This window comes from Mandrillus leucophaeus, unplaced genomic scaffold (genome assembly GCF_000951045.1).
Source record: "Mandrillus leucophaeus isolate KB7577 unplaced genomic scaffold, Mleu.le_1.0 Scaffold125, whole genome shotgun sequence".
NCBI classification, from domain to species: domain Eukaryota; kingdom Metazoa; phylum Chordata; class Mammalia; order Primates; family Cercopithecidae; genus Mandrillus; species Mandrillus leucophaeus.
This window is the reverse complement of record NW_012100876.1, coordinates 137,394-162,173: the sequence shown is the minus strand read 5'-3', so window position 1 is coordinate 162,173 and position 24,780 is coordinate 137,394. Positions and strand designations below refer to the sequence as shown.

At 39.9% G+C, this 24,780-nt stretch overlaps 1 protein-coding gene across 1 annotated transcript in view; it reads right to left on the bottom strand.

The window, feature by feature from the left end:
• Positions 1 to 24,448, bottom strand: part of CSNK2A2 (casein kinase 2, alpha prime polypeptide) — a 39,222-nt gene extending 14,774 nt beyond the window's left edge. Inside the window, exons 1-4 of the mRNA XM_011971800.1 lie at positions 24,298 to 24,448; positions 13,740 to 13,841; positions 11,223 to 11,273; positions 1,449 to 1,508 (exon numbers count right to left, since the gene is read on the bottom strand). Coding sequence (XP_011827190.1) covers positions 1,449 to 1,508; positions 11,223 to 11,273; positions 13,740 to 13,841; positions 24,298 to 24,432 — 348 coding nt within the window. The 5' untranslated portion in view covers positions 24,433 to 24,448. The remainder of the gene's footprint in view (positions 1 to 1,448; positions 1,509 to 11,222; positions 11,274 to 13,739; positions 13,842 to 24,297) is intronic.
• Positions 24,449 to 24,780: the final 332 nt, after the last annotated feature.

The window sequence follows — 24,780 nt, the reverse complement described above, 5'->3', positions numbered from 1 at the left end:
ATAACACAAAATCTCAATACCACCTTACTTAAAAATAACCAACTGTGAGATCTGAATTGTAGCTCTCATGGGGTGAGAGTGCATAGGATTACTCGGGAAGCACCTCCAGGAAAGGAGCTAGCCTGACAGTTCACAGGATCCTGGCGCTGCAAATTTTATCCACACCAATGCTTCAATTTTAGTCTGGAGAAGACATGGAGAAAGGTGGGATAAATCAAGCTTGATCTTTTTTTGTCTTTCTGATCTTACTGACAAAAAGGAAGGCCCATTAGTCGTAAGAGTGAACCTTAAACCCACCACCTCAGCTTTCTTTAAAAAAAAGTGGTTTGTACAAGTTCTTATAAAAACACATTCATTTCATAGAACTGTTCTTAAGATCTACAACTACCCTAAAACTTTTCGCAAGACTGCATATTAATACAAGCATTTCTGGAAGGAGTTCAGTTTTCTCTAGATTCTTAGTGATCCATGACACAAAAATCTAGGACCCATGGGTGTATTCCAATTTACAAATTGAGCATTCCTTTAAGTGTTTATCTAGACAAACAAAATGATCATTCCTCCACCAACCAGTAATTCTTCAAATTTCATTGTGCTTGGGGTTAGTAAGTCTCTTAGACATTCTACCGGTCACTTCTCCCTGCATTAACGAGCCAGGGCTACAGGGGTAGGAAGACTCATGCAAGTGGATGACGACACACGGCAAGGAAAGATGGCTGCAAATGCCTGCCACTCCTGTAGGCATGTCTCTCTACAATATGACTTCAGTGCTTTTCCCATCAAGAAGTGGAGTCGGTTTTTCCACCCTTTGAAGCTAGGCTTGGCCATGTGATTTGCTTTGGAGAATAGGGTATTAGCAAATATGACACAGGTAGAGGGTTGAAAAGTGCCTATACATTGAGGTTTCCCTCTCTCTGCCGCTAGAAACCCCAGGAGGACCACCATGGGAAGCAGCATGGACTTCATGGGCTGGAGGATGAGACCTCAGCTATCCCTGCAGCTCCAGCTGTGGTCCTAGATTGTGAATGATGCCATCCTGGACCATCCTACCCCAGTCAAGTCAACTGAGACTTAAAGAATCACCTGGCTAACTCACAGAATTATAAGAAACAATAATCATTTTTTAAAAGTCATTAAGTTTGGGGTGATTTGTTATATTCACAGTAAGAATAAAGCAGCAAAGAGAAAACACATGGACCAAACAAGAGCTATGGGAGGTTCTAAGGTATAATGTTCCTGGTACCCCCTGACTGGCCACTTTTTTGTCAGTTCCACTGGAAAGTTTCTATGTGAAGATTCTTCGATGGAGGCCTCAGTATAAGTTTAAAAACTTCACTAAATCCTCTGGGTATCAAGAAACATTCTGCTTGAGTTCTCTTTGTTTTCTCAAAAACTTATCTTTTAATGAACAGGCCTGAAAAAATTAACAGTTTATGAATACCACTTACTTTAAGTAGTTCATACATATAAAACCGGATATCAAAGTCTGTCAGGATCTGGTAGAGTTGCTGAAACAGATTCCAGAAAACAGAAAGTTAATTTAGTCTCACTGCATCTTGTCATCCTAAGTGCAGGCCATTCTCTAAGCTTATTTGATATTTATGTGACTAAGGAATCCCATGACGTTTTTACTACCTGATCTGAAATAAATGGGAAGACTAAAGATGAAGGTTTTATATTTTAATCACAAAAAAAGGAAGGAATTCCAAGGGAGAAAAACATTTAAGCCAACTCAGATCTTTCCTATTTAATGCTCTGTGATTTTGCCAATTACAATTATTAACCACAATTACACCATTGTGAAGTCTAAGTTGTCTGTCTTCACATTCTTACTGAATGTCAAGAAAACTAACCCCACTCTAACACCACAGTATATTCTAGAGAAGTGGGTTCTGAGTGGATGGCAGAGCTCTGAAGAACTTCATGGGCTATTGTGGTAAAACCGTGGCGAGACAGGCTGTTCTCAAAAGAAATGAGGAAAAAGGAGGTGCTATAGCATTTGCAGATGGCAAGAGCTTACAAAACAATCTATACCCTCTGCTCCCTGGAAACCAATTCCAGGCTGGAAAAAAAGAACATTTCACAGGCAACAACTGATGTTTTAGGAGTGAGAAAAGACAGGGGTATCAAAAACGATCACCGGCCAAACTGATAGACAAATGGAAGTTTTCATTATTGATAATCCAAAGACCCACTCACTGGGAGTTTTTAAAAAATTTCTAAGAGTCAGAATACATTAATGCTACAAGCTTCATTAAAAGCATCATAAACCCTTGTCAGGAACTCTCATTATCTTTGATATCCAATCAAATCCATGTAAATCTGTTTTCCCATCAATTCGCAATCCACACTTTCTATAAAATTAAGAAACACACCTTTATTAAACTTCTCTTGTTCTTCTATTGGGAGAGAGACACAAGCAATGTAGGGAATCTCTCCAGGGAACACAGAACAGTGTATATACAATATGTCTGTGTAATGGGGGGAAAATAAAACTATACATCCACATTTTCTGCATCTGCAAAAATGATATAGAAGAAAGTAATAAAAACTAGTTTCATGTATATATGTGTAAAGGAATAGGCAGTTGGAATACAGGGGAATGAAAGAGGCTTTTCACTGTCTACCATTTTATATTTTTGATCCACATATAATGTTCAAAAAAATTTAATAAAAACATCAAATTTGCCGAGAACAAAATTTAACATTTTCTAAGAATACCAGGTCTTTGCTTTCTCAAGTTACCCCCTTTAGGTAAGAGTAATTCCCTCTTCCAGCTTAGGAAAAATATTTGATTTCATCAACCTTAGGGCAGCGCAGGGAATGAAATGCACAGGCCAGTACATGGTGTTGTGGGGTTGGGTGGCTGGCCCTGGCTGCAGCTGACCCCCATTCAGGCAGAACAGCACCAACAAGCCACCACCTCTACTCAGGAGAGCTTCAGCTACATAACACACACCCAAGTTTTTTGTTCTTCTCCCAGCTCTGCTGCAAGAAGGCTTCTTAGCCAGGACTTGGCTGCACACTGACAGCTTGAATGTAAAGACAGAGGCTTAAGATTCCATCTCTCGGGTGTCAAAGCAGTGCCTCCTCTGTGAGTTAAGGAAATCCCTCACAGAGACTATGCTAAATTGAACTTCAAGTCAATAAATATGCTATGAAAGAGAAAAGATCAAATTTTCTAACCCTTAGAGGGCTGGAATATTTTATTTCCAAAAAACTAACATGGGCTATCTTATCAGGACTTTTATCTGTGGAAGGCTTTCCTCACCATGTGGTACCTACACCATGCATCTGTATAAACAGTGCAAGCCATAAAAATAAATGTCTCTGGACTGTCAACACAGTACTTCTAGCTACAAAAACCATTAACAATTTAATTCAAAAGACACCAGTTGTACACTAGTGTTTAGGCCTGAGATATTACAAAGTCCCAAGTGACTGACTGCCATTCACCCTCACTTCTCATGATCTCTGGGTAGGAGGAGACCAAACTACATCTGTCTGTAACATTTAACTGCCAGGGCCTAAAATTCAAGACTACGCAGGGTCCACAGTCTGGCTTCCTCCGACTTTTGTAGCTCTGTTCTTCACTGCACCCCTAGAAGTCCCCAGCTCTGACAAAACAAGCCCATGTTTGCTTCCCTCTCTAGCCCTGCTCCACCTTAGCCTATAAAGCCAAACCCAACCTGTCTGCTTTCTACAGAGCTGACAATGATACCTCCCTTCTCTATCTCCATGCCACTGACTCTCCAACGTGGCTGTGCACAGGACGCCATTAAGAACACAGCATCCCCAGAGTTAGCATTCCTCACACAGGGACTGGTGGTAACCTCAGGTTCTCAAGGTGATTCCTCATTCTGCTGTGTGCTTTGTCCAGACCCCAAGAGTCTCACGCCAACATTCCCTGTGCTTCGTGGCATACACATGACGGGGAGAAACGGGTACAGTGGCTGGTGGCAGAGTCATCAAATTTGGTGATAAAAGATCTCTGAACTCTCCCCACCACCCAAGTATGCGAAGGGCCCACTGAACAACTCACTCAATACCACACCCATTTCCTACACTGAACTCCAACCACATACGAAGTCCTCGCACAGCAGAAGAGCAGGCGCTTCATACACCAAACATCACATATGGCAGCTCTGTCTTGCATACATGTTTTCACAATGTTCACAGTCAATGGAACAAAACAGAAGCAGTCTTTCAAGAAATAGAAGTACCAAGAGTCCATGACACATTAGAAAGAGAAACGTCACAAGAACCACACTTACCCTCCCTTCTTCTTAGCCAGCTATGGGGAGAACATTATTAAACAATCCACTGCAAAATGCTGGCAGGAAGTCAGCTTTGCTTACATTTTCAAAAAATGACTTAAAAGGTGGAAATTTCCTGGGCCTTTTAATTAGCTCCAAAAAGTCTGAGAAGGAGAATGGCAGAAATTGTAATTTGGTCATCAGACTCAGGGCCTCCATGGTATAAAACCACAGACATCCACAAAGGCATGGCCACAGGTGGGCCTCACTACTACCGTAAGCATACACACAGCTGTTCAGACTCCAATGCGATTCAGCTGCATCACCGTGAGCCCAGACTCGAAGACCCCATTTCCAACCATGACCTTCAGAAGATTCACACTTTATAAGAAAGCTTTCCCAGGCAGCTCTGGTCACCTGCCAGATGTGGGAATCACCAACACACCAAACTCTCAAGCCACACAGTGTGTGCACATTCCCTAATACACACAGCTCAGTCCATGCCCATAAATCCCTGTCATGTGTAGAGAGAAGAAAAAGTGGTGGGATATATAAAGTCCAAGCAAAAGAGGTATTTACTGTAGCAGTCACCAGTTTAACAATTGTTTACCTGTAACCCTTAAGTTAAAGAATAAAACCGAGGTCAACGTTTCTAGAAATTTAAGGAAGTAGAATAAATCTTTAATCAAGCAGATCAAAGTTATTACAAATCCCCCTGAAAATGTCACTTATTTCCCTATAAGGAAATGACAAAATGTTAACGACCTATAATAACATACATGATGTAATATAAAAGTACAATTTATTTCCCCAATTAAGATAACTGTTCAGTCTGTAAACTCAACCTCTAACAGAATTAACAAGGCCTCACATTATCTACTAAGTGGTGATTTACCTCTACATGATTTAGAAATTCTCCAAATATCAATATGATTCTACCAGCTTCTTAGGATGGAGCCCATTTGGCATGTCTTTTTGAAATCCCTTTGTTTTTTAATATTTCAAAATAGTACCTTAGCTTCTCTTGAGACACCTTTTTTTTTTTTTTAATTGAGATGGAGTCTCATTCTGTCGCCCAGGTTGGAGTGCAATGGCATGATCTCTGTGCACTGCAACCTCCGCCCCTCTGGGTTCAAGTGATTCTCCAATCTCAGCCTCCCGAGTAGCTGGGACTACAGGCATGCACCACCACACCTAGCTAATTTTTTTGTATTTTTAGTAGAGACGGGCTTTCACCATGCTGGCCATGCTGGTCTCTAACTCCTGACCTCAGGCGATCTGCCTGCTTCAGCCTCCCAAAGTGCTGAGATTATAGACATGAGCCACCACACCTGGCCTGAGACACTTTTAAGTATGGGAGGTTGCTACAATTATTCATTCCAACTCTTAGAGACCAACTTTTCTCATTCGTTTCGAAGTTTTGTCTTGTTCTAAAATATCTTTATTACAGTTTCGGTATATATAAAGCATAAAAACTGCTGATTTTAAGGAGAAACTGACCAAACCAATACCTCTCCCATAAAGTGAAATACAAGGAAAAAAAATTAGTAGGCCATAATTCTGAACTAAATTAACACACTTGGGATAAAAAATGATCATGTACTAAAGTTACAAAGCAACCATCAACAAATTCCAAATAATTAACATTATATAGGTCATGTTCTCTGAACATAGTGCAATCAAACTTTTAAAAAATTCAACTGGATCCTGGATCATACATTCACAAACACACAGCTATAAAGAATATTACTGAAACAATAATTATAGAGAAACTTTTGAGTATGAACTTATCTTAGATGGCACTATTGTATAAATACTAAATTTCTTCGGTGTACTAAGAGTATTGTGTTTGCACAGGAAAACAGCCTAGTTTCAGTGCTAGCATATTTACAAGTGACGTATCATAATGATGTCTGCAACTTACTTTAAAATGACTCAGCAAAAAGATAAAATAGAGACAGAAAGGAGAGGCTGGGCATAGTGGCTTACGCCTGTAATCCCAGCACTTTGGGAGGCCAAGGTGGGCAGATCACCTGAGGTAAGGGGTTCAAGACCAGCCTGGTCAACATGGTGGAACCCTGTCTCTACTAAAAACACAAAAAATTAGCTGGGTGTGGTGGGGCATGCTTGTAGTCCCAGCTACTCAAGAGGCTGAGGCAGGAGAATCGCTTGAACCCAGGAGGCGGAGGTTACAGTGAGCCAAGATCAGGTCACTGCACTCCAGCCTGGGTAAGAGATCGAGACTTTGCACTCCAGCCTGGGTGAGAGATCGAGACTCTGTCTCAAAAAAAAAGGAAAAAAAAGCCAGGGTTAGGGGACAGGGAGAGAAATAACTGCAAATGTGGCAAAACAGTAACAACTGGTAAATCTAGGTGAAGGATATATACTGATTGTGCTATTCTTTCCAATTTTCCAAGTAAAAAGTCTGGGGAGAAAAATGCAAATTCACAATGTTGCAGTTTGCACTTCTAGTTTAAAAACTATCCAGAAGCGAGTTCCATAACCATGGGATGCAGGTAAAATGATGCTTAAGGTTGTACAAACTTAAGCACACGTATTGTGAAGAAAAACAAAATCAAGGCTTGGCACGGTGGCCCACACCTGTAAACCCAGCATTTTGGGAGGCCAAGGCAAGTGGATCACGAGGTCAGCAGCTCAAGGCCAGCCTGACCAACATGGTAAAACCCGTCTGTACTAAAAACAGAAAAATTAGCTGGCCGTGGTGGCACACACCTGTAATCTCAGCTACTCAGGAGGCTGAGGCAGGAGAATCGCTTGAACCTGGGAGGTGGAAACTGCAGTGAGCCAAGACTGTGCTACTGCACTCCAGCCTGGGCAACAGTGTGAGATTCCGTCTCAAAAAAAACAAAAAAGAAAAGGAAAAACAGAATCCAATGAGTTTAACTCAACTCAAGAAATGAAGAAGAAAACCACTGAAAGCCCAACAAAGTTGAAGGAAGAAGAAATGTAAGATAGGAGCAGAAAGAGAAAAACAAAAACAGTAACTGAGCAATAAAACCAAAAAGCTGGTTCTTTTAAAGGATTAATAAGAGATCTCTAGCAAGACTGATTTAAAAAGAAAAGGAGTAAAGGCACGACTACTACTTAAAAATGTGAAGGAAAGGATAACTACAGATACGCCAGAGGTTTTTTTTGTTTTGTTTTGTTTTTGTGACCAGTCAACAATACAGTTTTTAAGTCCTAAGAGAATTCTTTGTGTCAATCAAATTGAAAGTAAATAAAATATATATTATCCAAATAGACTCAAGAAGAGACAGAAAACCGGGATAAACTTTAACCTGTTTTAAAAAGGAAAGTATGGTTCAAAGTCTTCCTCCCACCCTTGAAAGACATCTACTCATATAATACCTATCTCATATAAACTTTCAGAGAATAGGAAGAGGAAAAGCTACCCAATCTATCTTGTATAGTATAACCTTGATACCAAATTTAGAGAAGGACCCTATGACAAAATAAAATTATAGATCAAAATTCATAATCCATTGCACCAATATAAAGTACTGAAAAGAATGGGCTGTGGGCTGCATCACTGTTAATTCACCCTCGTATTAACCAGGGACAAAAACTCTCTGGGTGATACCCTTAAAACCAGTTGTTAATATACTTTACACTAAAATTAAAAAGATAAAAAAGACAAACTTTCCTAATAAGACGGACACAGGACAAAATAAAAACAGTAAAGGACATCATGACAATGAACTAAATGATTTTCTATTTGTGGCCTGCCTATCTGGAAAAGAATATAATTTTCCTGCCATGATTTGCTCTTCAAAAATACACATCTGCCATCTGATATTTAATGATCTCTTGACTAAAATGTCATGGCTTGAACATTCAAAGGGGACCTCCAGTTAAACAAGGCAGATCAAACACCTCTGCTCTACCTGAAACTCCTCTAAAATAACCGTAAAAGGGGCAGGGAGATTAAATCATAAGAACTAAGGGATAGGAGAAACAACATTGTGAAGCTGGAAAACATGTCTCTGCCAAGGAGCCAGAGGCAAACAGCTTCAAACTGAACAACCTCAGAGAGGCTCAGGACAGGCGACCTCCGATGTTGGTCTAAGAGAGCAAACAGAGTGCACTGGAAATGGGAAAATGAGTTTAAGATACCACATTGAAAACTGGAGATTTAGGTGAAGTCTGCACAACACTCCCCATGGTTCTCCTCAACTTGAGGCTAAGATACCAGCAGCCAAGCCTGCATCCTTGAGACAGGGGCTGATGGTTCTTTAGAGCAATGAGCAGACATTCAAAAACCATGATATTTCAGAGACAAATAACAAAAACACACACAAAGAAAAATAGAGAAAAAGTATGAAGGGAAAAAATACAATATTCTTAGTGAGAAAATAGAAGGTATTACATAAAACATAAAAGAACAGGATACTATTTTAAAAAGTTCCGAGACCAAAATGGAGCTGTAAGATGTGAAGTCTAACATTTGAATGAGTTCTGGAAAGTGAGAACAAAGAAGAAAGGGGAGAAAAATCAAAGAACATTAAAAATATTTTTTCCAAAACACAGGGGAAAAAGCCCAGCAAGTATGCAGAACAAAAGATAAAAAGGACCCATATGAAGGCACGTCATCGTGAAATTTCAGAAGACTGGAAATGAGAAAATCCTAAAAGCTTCCAGAGAAAAAAAACAAAAACAAAACCATCACATAAGATGAAACCAGAATGGCTTCAGTGGTAATACTGGAACAATCTCTTCCAAATCGAGGACATTATGAATTAGAACCTACAATTCTATACTCTAGCAAATACATTAATTGCCAGGACAAAATAAAAATGATTTCAGACATGCAAGCCTCAAAAAAACATTAATTTCCCGTAATCTCTTTAAAGAAAGCTACAAGAGAATGTATGAAACATCCCCTTTGAGGGTTAAGACCCGAGAGAGAATTTCTCTAAGAAATTAGAATTCCCACTAACTGATCTTCAGCAGTTGTTAAATCAACAGAGCAGATGCCACTTCAAGAAACAGAAAATGGGCTGGGCGCGGTGGCTCACGCCTGTAATCCCAGCACTTTGGGAGGCTGAGGTGGGTGGATCACGAGGTAAGGAGATTGAGACCATCCTGGCTAACATGGCGAAACCCCGTCTCTACTAAAAATAAAAAAAAAATTAGCTGGGCGTGGTGGTGCACGCCTGTAGTCCCAACTACTCAGGAGGCTGAGGCAGGAGAATTGATTGAACTTGGGAGACTGAGGTTGCAGTGAGCCGAGATTGCACTACTGCACTCTAGTCTGGGTGACAGAGTAAGGCTCCGTCTCAAAAAAAAACAACAAAAAAAAACCCACAAAACGCTGAGGTGAAATTTTACACGTGTAGCTAGACAATTGGTAAAAACTCATTAACGAGGCACAGGCATTTAAAACTTTGGGAATTACACTATGAAGTTCCATTCACATAAGCCTTTCAATTTTTACATTAGGAAAATACTTGGTTTCACTAAAGACTATCTGGTTTTCTAAGACATGCACACACATTCCCATTCACATATACCAGGATAAATGTGGGTGATTCATAGGATCAGCTACACATATCGGCATAGTACCATACCAGCTAAGCGCTGTTATGCTGCTGAATGAAAAAATTTACACCCCGTTCTTTAGAGTTCACTGCTAATTTCACCTGTAAGGAATCATATTAACAAGAAAATCTGTCACATGTGGGAAGTGCTATATACTACACATAAAACTTCCTTGTTTTATAAGTCAAAATATCTTCTTTTGCTTACTTTTCACTAACCTTGTTTTAGTCATTTTAGAGTGATTAAGAAAAATTAGGCTGGGCGGGACAGTGGCTCACACCTATAATCCCAGCCCTTTGGGAGGCAGAGGTGGGTGGATCACCTGAGGTCAGGAGTTCGAGACTAGCCTGGCCAACACGGTGAAACCCCGTCTCTACTAATAATACAAAAAAGAAAAATTGCTGGGGGTGGCAGTGCATGCCTGCAGTCTTAGCTACTCGGGAGGCTGAGGCAGGAGAATCGCTTGAACGCAGGAGGCAGAGGTTGCAGTGAGCCGAGATCGCACCAGCCTGGGCAACAAGAGCGAAACTCCGTCTCAAAAAAAAAAAAAAAAAAAAAATTTAGGTGTGAGAATAAGGTTCTCTTACTCTTACCCAGAACCATCCCTCCTGATACCAACATCTTTCAACTGCTGATTTAGTTTTGTCTCTAGCTCCTGTCACAACAAAATCACAAGTCTCTTACTCACTGACAGAGTTACAATCAACTACGAGTCCTCCAAATGCCCCTGAAAATCAACGCTACTATTTTGTTTGTATATTGGCTTTTAAATTATGTGCTAAAAAGGGGTTTCCACCATGTCTAGTATGCCTAACCCCCAAAATCTTGAAATTATAAAATTTGTGAAAAACCAGTTTAAAACCATGATTTTAAAAGAACACTTCAATGTCTAAAATAATTTACATTATAAGAAAATGTAAAAAACCCAGATAGGGCTCTTCTAAAGCACTGAGTCTGGTTTTCCTGAATCATTTATTTGTACGTCACGTGCACACACACACTCGCTATCTGACAGCACTGAATCCAATGCATTGCTTCTTTTCACAAGAGCCTTGTATCAGTCTATCCCTTCCTCTCGGCAAAGTAAGATTTTGTACAAAAGTCAAAGTTAACATACAACTAAAGCTATGCTGTCTAAAACAAGAGTGTTACAGATAAGGCACGAGCTTAGACCCAGCTAAGCAGCTACTCCTGGAGTAAGCAAGGCAAAGGGTGATGAGTAATTTCACCTAATGCAAGAACCCTAGCCACTTTCTGCATCCTGCACTCATGCTTTAAGGAACCCAATTTGTTATCTCCTCCTCTCATCAATGACAGCCCTGCCCCTTGGGTTCTGGAGTACACAATATTTATCACCACCTCCCCCTCACCCCGTTAACCCCATGCCAGAAAGAAAAGTATACGCACCTTAAAATCTGTATTATTGATATATTCAAATACCAAAGCTGGTGTCTTTGACTGTAAAAGAGAATATTAATGCTTTTTAAGTACCCAAACAATAATCAATGTAATCTGCTTCTGCCAAAATGGCCCATCCCCAAATCCTACTCAGATAACAAAGGGATTCACTCATCAGGGACAGCCTGTCAAGAAAAGTATTCTCTTGAAATTTTATGATGTCTGGAATTTGCTTCAAAATAACTGGGGATAGTGGGAGGTGGGAAGTGGTGGGAGTATAGATGAAATAAGGTTGGCCACAGCTGATTAACTGCTAAAGCTGGGTCATGTGTGAAGGAAGGTTCATTACATTATGCATTTACTTTTGAAAACAGTTGAAAATTTCGTAATAAAAAGTTTTAAGAGGAATGTATTCTCTGAATAACCTACCAATGGCCTTAACCAATCTTCAATGGTTATGTGAGGATTTATACCCTGGAGTGTTCCAGTTTGCCAACTATATACAAAAAAAGTGACACATTTTCATCTTAGTTGAGCAAGCCAGAATTGCACTTGACAGAATTATCACAGGTTGTGGGAATGTATCATAGGTCTTTTGGGGGACCAAAAGGAAAATATAACCATCCATGATATTATCAATAAGCTACACCATAATATTATTGCCTTGGCTAGAGACCATTACAGATGGTCTCATCTTATCAAGCAGACCTGTTCCTAAAAACTCATATATAATCGAATATTTTTAAAGTACTATAATCTTTAATCCAATCAGTACAAAAATGTTAAATATTAGCTTGTATAAATCTAGATTTTCAAATAACAGGATTCCTTAATTGAAGTAAAATAATGCTAATTGGCAGTTAAGAAGCTTTCAAAATTGGGAGAAAGTAGGGACTTAAGGAGTTATAGGAAAAAAAATCATCTAGCAATCTTTTGCTCAAGAACCATGTGAAAGTTACCTAGGAAACAGGCCACAGGGCAGCATGCAGATCTCTGCGAGGACAACTCAGAGTCCAAACAGCAGCCCCAGTAGCAGCCATGATTAAAAATTCTTCACCAGCCCGAAACTGTAAGGGTTTCATCAATATTACCACATCTCTCTACAGGCTGTGAAGTAAGCCTGACCTTCTAATAGACAAGGGGTCCCTGTTGATTTTTGTCAACTTCAATTTACTTGTCTTACATTATCACGTAAAACATACACATACTTTAACAAATTACAAAAATAATAAGATGTAGCACTAAGTTCCGCTAACTTGAAAAAGAAAAAGCAAAACAAAGATGCTCCTGGTATACCACATACTAACTCACATTTTAAAAATTATTCTGAAATTCCTATTTTTACATGGTGCTCATTTTTCAATGGGTACTCATTTCCAATGCAGCCCATTTTCAAACAGGAGGCAGTCCACAACTAGTCATTATAAAATCAATCTGTGCTAAAAGGACAGGATATATCTTAAAGGCCAATTAGTTACAATCTGGCATACAACAATCCCTTCCCTTCTCAGTCTTCTCAGGGTCCAGAAGGAAAAACTTTCCTTATGCTTCAACAATACTGTGTAATCTTGAGTGAATCTTCTAACCTCTGCAAACTACGATTTTCTCATCTGTACAATGTGAATAAATGGTACCCACCCCAATGGACTATTGTGAGGACTGAGTGACATGACACAGTTGGGCACTTGGAATATGCCCAGCACATAGTAAGCATTCAATGCATGTTAGCTACTATATTATTACGAGGACGTCTTTAGCAGCCAGGAAAAAAAACCTATTTCTTTAATAAACAAAACTATCATAGGAAGAGAATAGGGAAATATCTGAGGTAGAGCAGGTGGAGAACAGCAATGGGACAAGAAGGGGTACGAAAGTGGGGAGGTGAGGTGCCTCCAACCTTAGCTAATCAGAAACACCTAAGGTTAAGTTATTCCCTAGGGAGAGAAAACAAAATTAAACAGTACATTTAAAATGACTAAAAACTAAGCATTAACAAAAATATTTTAGTCTATCTACATATGCGACGTGAGCCCTAATGACACATGCTGAATTAAGGGAAAGACGACGACTTCTTCAAAGGGTCAGTGGAGCTGGGACCTGCTCAGGCCTTTATGCCAGGTGTCCACGTGGAGATGTTCATTCTCCTTGTGTAAACCAAGATTTTCAAATGTCACGCTTACTTAAGTGAGGTAGAGTAACACAAATTGGCAGTAATGCACTTTCAAAACTGGAGAGAGGCTGGGCCTTAAAGGAGACATTCAACAAACATTTGTGGGCTGAATCAAAACACTGAAGTACAAACCCAGAAAAGGGATTTTTCTCTGTACACTTTCAGGTTCCATCGCAGTGGTTGTAGCTGTTTCATCACTGGGCCACCATGATTTTTTTCTGGTTTTTAAACCAGTCAGTAGTTAAGACAAACACCACCATCCCCACTGTATCATTACATGAGGTTCTGCGTGTTAAACAACCCCCATATCCACACCCCGGTCTACTAGTATACTCCCCCAACCATTTGGCACCTACCACAGGGTCCTTTACAGTGTCAATCAGCTTAATGATATTTGTTCCACCACGAAGGTTCTCCAGAATCTTAACCTCTCGTTTTATCTTCTTTTTCTTCACTGGCTTAAATACACAAGAGTAATCAGAAGTGAGACTCCTTTTGAAGTTAGTACATACAACTTTAAAACGTTAGCCAATAAGATGGACAGTATGCTATCTTGTACACTCTGTTGTGTTAAAGAGCGTGCCTAAATTCAAAGAGAAAAAACTGACATAGAACGGGCTTGCCTGTAAGAACCTTTAACATTAGGTTAATTTACAGACCCATACAGCTTATGTCTCAAGATCTTTAAGTAGTTATATTGAGGGCACTTAAAAATTTTGAATACCCGTATCACACTTCAAAAATAAAACTTCTGCTTACTAGATAGCTGCCAAGTGGAAAATATAGCTCTGAACAGCTGTATATCATGCACTCACAAATGGAAAAACCGAAACAAAATGGTGAGACACCTGCTCTTCCAATGAGTTACATGTAATTTTGTCTTTCAGGAGTGAAAGACCAGTTCACTGACATCAGGTTACAAACTTGCTTCCCAGCTGCTGGCTCTCATTTCCTGTCACCACTCCCATTTCCTTAATATCTAGAATCTGAAATCAGCACAGAGCCAGTTAATGTTTCCCAACAGATCCCATTCCTGAAGAAAGAGATGTCGAATCAGGAAAGGAGAAATCAATCTGATACAACAGTGACTGAACACTTCTATCTAACTTTTCAGTCTGCTGGAAAGATTAAAAGCTTTAAAAATAATTACTCTCATTACACATATTACTCCTTGTCTTAAATGAGCTAAAGAGTTTGAGGAAGAATAGAAGCGGTTCTGAAAAAGTCAGTCTATCATAATCAAGTATGCTTTATAAGGCACTCAGAATGGTAACTGGAACACAGTAAGCACCTAATAAATGATAGTGTTATTTTCATATTTTTAGTAATTTATTATTTAATAAGTCATTATGAATCCTCACAAAGTCCCTAAGTAGCAGAGTTGAGCTATCTGCCCAAGATCACACAGCTCATGGCAGAGTGGGGCAGGAATCAAAGCTGGAAGCTGGGCAGTCTGACTGCATGCTATACTCTTGCCACAGTGCTTTTGTTTCCCAAGTGTGGCCAACGGGAGAAACGTAACTAAGGAAAAAGAGTATTTTATCACTGAGACACTGTTATAATAGCAGAGGCAAAGAGAGGCCAATGGATTTGCCAAGAAATAATAAAGCAAGACTTCTTTTGCCTGTGTGTGGGGTGGGGAAGGAGAGGGGAGGGGGAAAATATCACATACACACATGCCAAAGAAACCTTCATCTTTTGTTGGTCACTAAGATACAGCTTTGAACACATAACAAAACAGAGGAGGAAAGGACTATGAAACTCAGAGCACTTGCATCACCTGTAACAAGGGGCTTAACTGAGAGGCTGGGCTCTTGCTGTGTCCTTGTGAGCTAGCTGCCATGATGATACCCGCTCTCCGCCCGCTGTGCCAGGGTTCCCAGGAGAGCAGATGAGGCTGCTGTGCATGTTCCCTGACTCCACTTAGAAACCTTACTCCTTAGTCCCTTTTTCATTAACAAGGGAGCTCGACACTTTGGGGAAAAAAAGCACTGTACAATCCGATTAAAAAATAGCCAGGGAAGGACACACTACAAAACAAGCAGCCTGAAAGATTCAAATATGTCAATGTCACGAAACAAACTGCGCAATTGTTCCAGACTTTTAAAATTTGACAACTGAATATAACACATGACTACAACTGAATATAATCATATAATCTGGGATTTTCCTTTGCTATAAAGAACGTTATAAAGATAACTGGCAAATGTGAATGAGAGCTGTAGATTAGCTAATAGCATTGCATCAATGGTTACCTTCTTTTTTTTTTTTTTTTGAGACGGAGTCTCGCTCTGTCGCCCAGGCTGGAGTGCAGTGGCCGGATCTCAGCTTACTGCAAGCTCCGCCTCCCGGGTTCACGCCATTCTCCTGCCTCAGCCTCCCGAGTAGCTGGGACTACAGGCGCCCGCCAGCTCGCCCGGCTAATTTTTTGTATTTTTTAGTAGAGATGGGGTTTCACCGTGTTAGCCAGGATGGTCTCGACCTCCTGACCTCGTGATCCGCCCGTCTCGGCCTCCCAAAGTGCTGGGATTACAGGCTTGAGCCACTGTGCCCAACCTACCTTCTAATTTTTTAATATGGCATTGTAGGGTTATGTAAGAAACTCTTTATTTTTAGGAAATGCATACTGAAATATTTAGGGATGACTATGATTTACTCTCAAGCACTTCAGGAAAATATACATAACATAAATGTTATTATATAAGTGTATATATGTACATATATGTATGTATGTATGTACATATGTGTGTATATATGAGAAAGATAAGGATAAAGCAAATGTTAACATTTGAGGAGTCTGGGTGAAACAGATATGGGAATTCCTGTAACTTTTTTTAAGTCCGAAATTATGTTAAGAAGTTAAAAGAAAAATAAAAACTGACTTTTTTTTTGAAACGGGGTCTCACTCCGTGGCCCAGGCTGGAGCGCAGTGGCACAATCTCAGCTCACTGCAACCTCCGCCTCCCAAGTTCAAACAATTCTCCTGCCTCAGCCTTCCAAGTACTACAAGTGCACGCCACTACGCCCAGCTAATTTTTTTGTATTTTTAGTAGAGATAGGGTTTCACCATGTTGGCCAGGCTGATCTCGAACTCCTGACCTCAGGTGATCCACCTGCCTTAGCCTCCCAAAGTGCTGGGATTACAGGTGTGAGCGACTGCGCCCGGCCAAAGCTGGTTATCTTATACTTAAAAATTCAGCCAATGCTACCAGTTTAGTCAATGCCTTTCAATGTAAGAAAATTCTAGATTTGTCATCCAATACTGGAAAGCAGCTATAGATCTGTGAGAGTGGTAACAGAGAGAAAAAAACCCGCAACCAGAAGCCTATATCCACCAAAAACCTCTTCTAACAGTACTCCTAACTGCTTACAGGGACAACCCATTAGTTGCCTTTATGACACTGCCCCATGTAAAGTCTTGCATTGCTCTCCCGTTATTAAGCAACGGGTCAGGCCTGGACAGCCCAGTTAAGATGAACCTATCTGTCAATACATCTAAAGGTATCTTGCATAGCAACTGAAGCATATTTTGTTGCCCACCAGGTATCTAACTTAAACTTCCCAAACTAGAGACTGGGAATAGCAGGGCAACTCTGAAGGTGGCACAAAGGAGTCCCAAGTCACAAAGGCAGCTAGAGTCCTCACAAGCTGACAAAAGACCAAGAGATGATAAAAAAGAAAGGTGACCGACCCACAGTCCAGGACACTTCCCTCCAAACCATCAAAAACTCAGCTACAGGTAGATCCCTTCAGCCTCAGTTTATTCCTCTGAACTGGAAAGACGCTTGAAAAACTAAATCAATGAGCTCTGAGGAGCTGAAAGTGATCCTTTTAATGTGAATCAGAGATAAAAAGTTAGGATTTATGAGGGAGGACTGTTGGTATCCTAAGGAAAATAAACCGAGTTTTACAGAAATAAGGATGCTTTGATTCTCCTGTCCAGAGCCTGTAGCCATTTACCACCAGTTACACAAAATGTAGAAAATACATGTATTTCTACAACGATCTCACAATTTCACTCTGCGTGCTAGAGAAAGTCTCCATCAGGGGTTCATTTATTCCAGTTCAGAGACTATCTGTTTAAAAGATTCAAACTCAATCAGTTTAGCTATTGTCCAAACTAATAAAACAAATTTTTTTTTTAACTCAAAGTCTAGTAGACAAATTGGTGAAAAAAAGAACAACTGAACTAACAAATTCAAGACAGGCAGGAATTTATCAACAGCTCCTAACTCTCAAATTTGGGGTTACTTTTACTCTACTACCAAACTAACAACTGCTCCACTATGATATGAATTTCATCACCTGCAATGAACAATGGTTGCCAGGAATGTAGAAGGACAGAGTAAAAAGAAAGTTCAACTACCCTGGTGGCATCCCTAAAACCCACTGCACTTGACCTAAATAAAAACATTATCTGAGCAATGTTATCTCATCACAGAAAACTTTTCCTCTCATCTTTCAAGTTTCATCATCCCAATTACATTATCTACTCCTTGAGGGTAATTGTTTATTCTCAGGAGTTAAAAAAATTATTAAAAATGGCAAGGCATAAAATCAAAATGATAATCAGATACCACCTCACACAAGTCAGGATGGCTGCTATCAAGAAAACCAGAAAAGAAGTGTTGGCAAGGATATGGAGAAACAGTCAAACTTGTACACTGCAGTCAGAATGTAAAATGGTACAGCCACTCTGGAAAGTTCCTCAAAACATTAAATATAGAATTACCTTGTGATCCAGCAATTCCACTTCTGGGTCTATACCCAAAAGAAGTGAAGCAGGGTCTTCAGGAGGTATCTGTACACTCACGTTCAAAGCAGCATTATTCACAATAGCTAAAACATGGAAGCAACCCATCCACTGATGGTGAACGGCTAACAAAATGTGCTATATACATACAATGGAAAATGACGTAGCCTTAAAATGGAAGGAAATTCTGACGCATGCAACAGTGATAAACCTGGAGGACATAATGCTGTGCAAAATAATCCAGTCACAAAAGGATAAATACTGTACAATTCCACTTATATGAGGTACTTGGAGTAGTCAAATTCATAGAAACAGTAAAATGGTTGTTGCCAGGAAATGGGGGAGGGAGAAATGGCTAGTTATTGTTTAATGGATACAGAGTTTCCATTTTACAAGACTAAACGAGTTATAGAGATGGATGGTAGTGATGGCTGCACAACATTACCCATTGAACTGTACACTTAAGAACGGTTAAGATGGTAAATATCATGTTATTTTATTTAATTATTTTTTAGATGAGTTTCGCTCTTATTGCCCAGGCTGGAGTGCAATGGTGCAATCTTGGCTTACTGCAACCTCTGCCTCCCGGGTTAAAGCGATTCTCCTGCCTCAGCCTCCTGAGTAGCTGGGATTACAGGCGCCTGCCACCATGCCCAGCTAATTTTTTGTATTTTTACTAGAGGCAGAGTTTCAACAGGTTGGCCAGGCTGGTCTTGAACTCCTGACCTCAGGTGATCCGCCTGCCTCGGCCTCCCAAAGTGCTGGGATTACAGGCGTGAGGCACCGCGCCTAGCCTATGTTACATGTATTTTAACACAAGTTATTTATTTATTTATTTTTTTGAGATGGAGTCTCGCACTGTCGTCCAGGCTGGAGTGCAGTGGCGCAATCTTAGCTCACTGCAAGCTCTGCCTCCCGAGTTCATGCCATTCTCCTGCCTCAGCCTCCCGAGTAGCTGGGACTACAGGCGCCTGCCAACACGCCCGGCTAATTTTTTGTATTTTTAGTAGAGACGGGGTCTCACCATGTTAGCCAGGATGGTCTCAATCTCCTGACCTTGTGATCCGCCTGCCTCAGCCTCCCAAAGTGCTGGGATTACAGGCGTGAGTCACCGCGCCCAGCATTTTTTTTTTTTAAAGGCAAGGCATAGAGCAGACTCTTTGAATCTCATCAAGAGAACACTGCAACCCTTTCTACTACTGGTTCTGCCTCTAAAAATCATTCGCATTGCCCAAATGTAATATTGTTATTACTACACTTTATTTATCTCTCAGGCCAGGCACTGTTTTAAGCACATTTAATCCTCTTAGATGAGCACTAGTAACATTTTTTACTTGAGGAAGGACACTGAGGCACAGAGAACTTAAGTAACTGTTCGATGTTACAGAGTGTCTACAGTTGGAACTAACACCTGACACCAGGCAGACCACTTCTAGGCCATACTCTCTCTCAGGAAAGAAGCATTTTGTAGATTACTAAAACATGATAATCAATCTCTCTACCCATCTGTCTACAGTTTATCTGACTTTCCTGACAACCCTGTGACTTAAGCAGGAAATGTATGCTTATTTCATAGATGAGAAAACAGTCAAGTGGTATCAATGAAGAAACTAGTTTTTGAACTCAAGCCTTCTGCCCTCTCATTTATAGCACTTCTTACACTATACCACCCTGATTATGAGATGGCAGATCCTGAAATTAAACTCTAGAAACTATCTGGAGCCCTGCTTTATACATGAAAATGGGCACACTATATCAAGATATTCTTTTCACACGTGGTTTGTTCTCAAATAAACTCTTGTATTAAAGGGACAAAACTATTAATCCCCAAATCTGCCAAGTGATCATGCTGAGACTTGGAGGAACTCTATGGGTTAAAAGAAGCATAAAAATACTACTTATTGATGCTTCGAGAGAATAAAGCAGCACTTCATTTAATCATTAAACATGCTGCTGTGGATACTAATCATAGAGAACCCCTGCCTGGGTCCCTACAGCCCTCTAGGACTCTTGGATTCCACACTTCAACTAGCAACTTACCAAAGTCAAATACTTCCTTTGAGAAAAATTACTCCAAAAATCATTAGAAACGAATTAACTTCATTTGACTCTTGGTGAGTGTTCCTCAATTCTTCCAGTACAGATCAGTACATCACAAAGTCAAACATCCAGCAAATGTCCTAATCATGCTCCTCGCACCTGCCGAGACTTCAGGACAGGTATACGGGTCCTACACCGAGTGCTTCCACCCTGTGACTACATGACGCTGAGCATATAAATCCTTTCTCTGGGTCTTGGTTGATTTGTAAAAAGGGCCTGGGTTCTAACGGTTTCTAAGCACCCGCATTCTGTGATTCTGTTTGACACCGGTTAACTACACTCTTAATCTGTGACTCCCCACCACAATGTTGGAAATAGCCTAGTTCACATACAATTTTTAACATTATTTTGAATGTTAGCAATACTTCAGTAATACTGTTTTCACTACTTTTATACCATGAGACATTAGTGAAAATTAGAATGTATCAAAAATTTAGATAAACACCACTAATGCGTTGTTTCAGGAAGATGTCTTCATACACATGCCTAAATTCAAAAGGGTAAAAGACCTACCACAGGAGAAGCTAGAAATAAAGAAGAAAGCACCATTCTGACATAACATAAAGATCACCAGCTCATGATGAAGCTACTAACAAACATGTATAACCAACGCCCATCCTTTTAACAAAGATGTATAACCAACACCCATCCTTTTAACACTACCTACTGACAACACAAAACTTAAAAAATATCTGCAAATATGCTAAACATGCTTAAGGAGCAAAATTTAATACCACCATCCTTTGTTTAAAGCTAAAGAATTAATATCTGGGGGGAAATGGATAGTCAATCTGTTTATAAAATAAGATTACTAAGAGGAAGCCTTATATGGGAATTTCCAAGTCATTTTAGCACTGGTTCGAAATGCTATCTGTTTTTAAAAACAGTGTTGCTCTTAACTTTTATTCAAGAAATAGTTTAATTTGAAAGATCCCAAGGACCCCAGGAAGTACTGAAATCTACACACACAGGCACTGTTCATAAAATTCTAAAAGTTGTCAAAAGTGGCCACTTTTATTTCTGTGTACACTTTTCTAAGAGGTACTACAAAGGAAATGAAGAATTGATTTTTCAAAATCAAAAGATGAAACTTTTGACACTAATGTAGCTTTCTGCCCAGCCATATAAACCCTTACCAATTTCCTCCTCCTTTTTCTCTCTTCTCCTCAAAACAATTTGTCAAAAAAAGATACAACCTCTCCATTGATTGGAAAGTTTTAAGATTTTAGCCATAGAATACCACTTGGGGATAGACAGTAAAATTTTGCTCACCAGTTTCTAAATTCCTAAAACTTCTTAGTAGCTCATTTTTGATCAATACCTGGAAATCTACCAACGCAAATTAAACGATATAAAATTCCTCTGTAGTCACTCATCATTTACCCATTCTCACACATAGGAAAGAACTGATATGAAACTACAAAAGTAAGACCGCTTGTCCTCAAGAAAGGCACCCTCTATCTTGGTCACTATGTGCATAATACAATCCTGCAGCTAAAATACAGCAGGCTTATACAAAAAGGAAGGCTGTTCTAAATTCTTCCAAGTTAAGAGCAACTGGTACTCCGTTAAGGACCTAATTTCCTATGACCAAGCACCACAATAGTAGCTATTAGTCATAACTTCAACTTATTTGAATAAAGAAATACAACTTTGGCTGAAGATCCTGTTCTTTTTAAAAAGTAATACTTTCAACTCACAAAACAACAAAACCACAATAATGCCATTAGTGATGTATTACCCCATCCTTCAGACAGGAACAAAATCTGGATAGAAATGCCACCGGGCTTTAAAAAACATAAATGAGTGAGTGTAGTTTCACTAGTGGTTTAGGCTGCACTGTGAAAACAAACAATGTCAAGAAGAAACAAGAAACATTTCATTAACTAGGGGCCTCCCAAGTCTGATTCCGGGACACTGGTACCTGTTTCTGTGCTCAACGTTCAGATCCTACAATCCAATGCTAAAATGAACAGTAAGAAATATGAAGAAATAGGAAACAGGAGTTCCGGCTAATGGTCATTCAACATAATGACATTAGGTAAGTTTCTTTGTGCCTAGGTCTCCCATTTGTAAAGATAACCTGCAGCAGCTTACACACTGCGTTTCCTAACATCTGCCGAGAATCTTTAGAGTAGGAGAAAGCTAGAGCCTATGAAGCTCTTCAGATGATGAAGCAGCAATGTGATGCTCTCCTAAATGAACATGCTGGGATTTATACATACACCTGAATGCTGTTCCTTTCAAAAACAAAAGCACCACAGAAAATCGTACACTTATTCTAAAAATGCTGCCATAGAACAAAAGTTCAGACATTTTTCTGGAATTGCTTTAGAGTCAGCAATTCATTCTTCTGAATATACAGCAGTGGAATGTGGATATTCCTAATTTCAGTTTACGCCTCGCTTCTTAGATTTGAAGCAGCTTATTAAAAACTTATGCTTATATATATAAAGCTAATGTATGGCTTTTTAAGGTAATTTCCCTGTGACTTCAAAAAAAAAAAAAACCCTTGTGACTTCATAAATGCAATACATATTTAGGGAAGAGAGGAGTCACACTCAGTATCTTCAACATCAATTCCTCACTTCTCATCCCCAGTGTGTCTGAGAACACAAGTAACTGTCTATTTCTCTTTACTGCAATTCTGCTTCTTCATCACTAGGCTAGGATGTTTTGAGTGATGGAGCTAATCATTTTTTTTTGAAAGATTACCAGAAAGCATAAGCCTGACCCCTCACATTAAACAGTGATTACCTACACAGCTGCTCTAACACACACAAACAGCTTTTCAATTCCACATTCTTAGTCCACAGAACCACTGCAAAAGGGCCACACTGGAAATCACATGTATGCAAAGTGCTTACGTCACTCTTTCGTCTTCTCAATCTCTCACTAAATGACATGCATCCACATGAAATGATCTGGCAATAACGAAGACCCATCACAGATTCTAAGAACTACTTTTTACTATAGCCTATAAAACATTATTAAAGCTATACAATTAATCTGTTACCAGAAGGAAAATTTAGCCCACCCTTCATGCTCATTAAAATTATCTTCATGGAAGAGATAACAAAAGACATATCATTATCAAACTGATTGCTAAACCATATATTAAAATCGTTTTGTTCCAATTATTGCTTTAGTAATTATACGTGAATTCTTCTACATTTTTACTAGCTGATAAGCAACAATGGCTCTCTGGCTTCCCAACAAGGCTTCTCAGCACTACTGGCGCACTATATCCATCCCACCTGAAACTTTACTGCCAAAGGAAAAAAAAAAGCAAGTGATTATCTGCTAAGGAATTTCCTTCCACTTGGGTTTCACATACATTTCTGAAGTCGCTCCAATTTTTTCCAACTTTCTTTCTGGAACAACGGAGAGCATGCACCAAGACTAACAAACACAGTGCTCAGGGAGCCCTTAAATTGAGAATGGCTTTCCTGTCTTTTGAATACCTATTTATTTTCTAACAAATGGAGCCCTTTAGGAATTTTTGCTTTAGGCAATTTACTTTTTAGAACACCTTCCTGAACTTAGATTTGAACTAAGATCTGTGACCAGTCTGCACATTTTCTTGAAAGTTCACAGGAAAATGGGGTGGAAAAAGAAGTAATGAAGGGACATCAGATAAATAAAATCTGAGCGTGGGCTGGGCACAGCGGCTTATGCCTGTAAACCCAGCAATTTTAGGAGGCCCGCAAGGAGTCCTTTTGGAGGGCTGCTTGAGCTCAGAAGTTTAAGACCAGCCTGGGCAACCTGACCAGACCCTGACTCTACAAAAAAATTTTAAAAATAACTGGGCGTGGTGGCATGCACCTGAAGTCTCAGCTACTTGGGTGAGATGGGAGGATCACTTGAGCTCAGGAGTTGAAGGCTGCAGTGAACTAAGATCTGCACTCCAGCCTGGGTGACAGAGTGAGACTCTGACTCTAAATAAATAAATTAAATTAAATTCAAGCTTGCATTGCCCATTCTAGAACGTGACTGGGGTGGCTTACAACCTTCTGCCCTGTGGGGGGAAAAATGTTACATACCACTCATAGGACACTCACCTTGAGGATTTTTACAACCACTCTCTCATTGTTGGTGATGTTAATGGCCTCAAATACTTCACTATATTTTCCCCGACCAAGTTTTCGAACCAGTTGGTAATCATCTTGATTACTGTAAAAGGAAGACACACACATAAATGCCAGGACTGGGGGTTAATCTAAGCAAGCCTATGCTCACTGTATACGTCATTCAGCCGCTTCCAAAAGGCAAACACTTGGAAGTGTCTATACATCACGTCACAACTCATTCCCTAAATGAAAGCCACGACGTAATCTTGGCTCCCTTCACTCTGCAGAGCTCCTAACCTAATTGGTCTCTCCTAACTTGGAAAGATGGGGCAGGAAGGCAACGCTCTGAGCCAATCCAGAGGGCTGAGCAAAGCACCCGTCCTGAAGGCCTAGAGGGTGCCCCCTGTGCCCCGCGGCTCCCCAGCACCTGCTTCCCGTTTCACACCCTGAGGGTAGACAGTGCCTGTTTTAAAA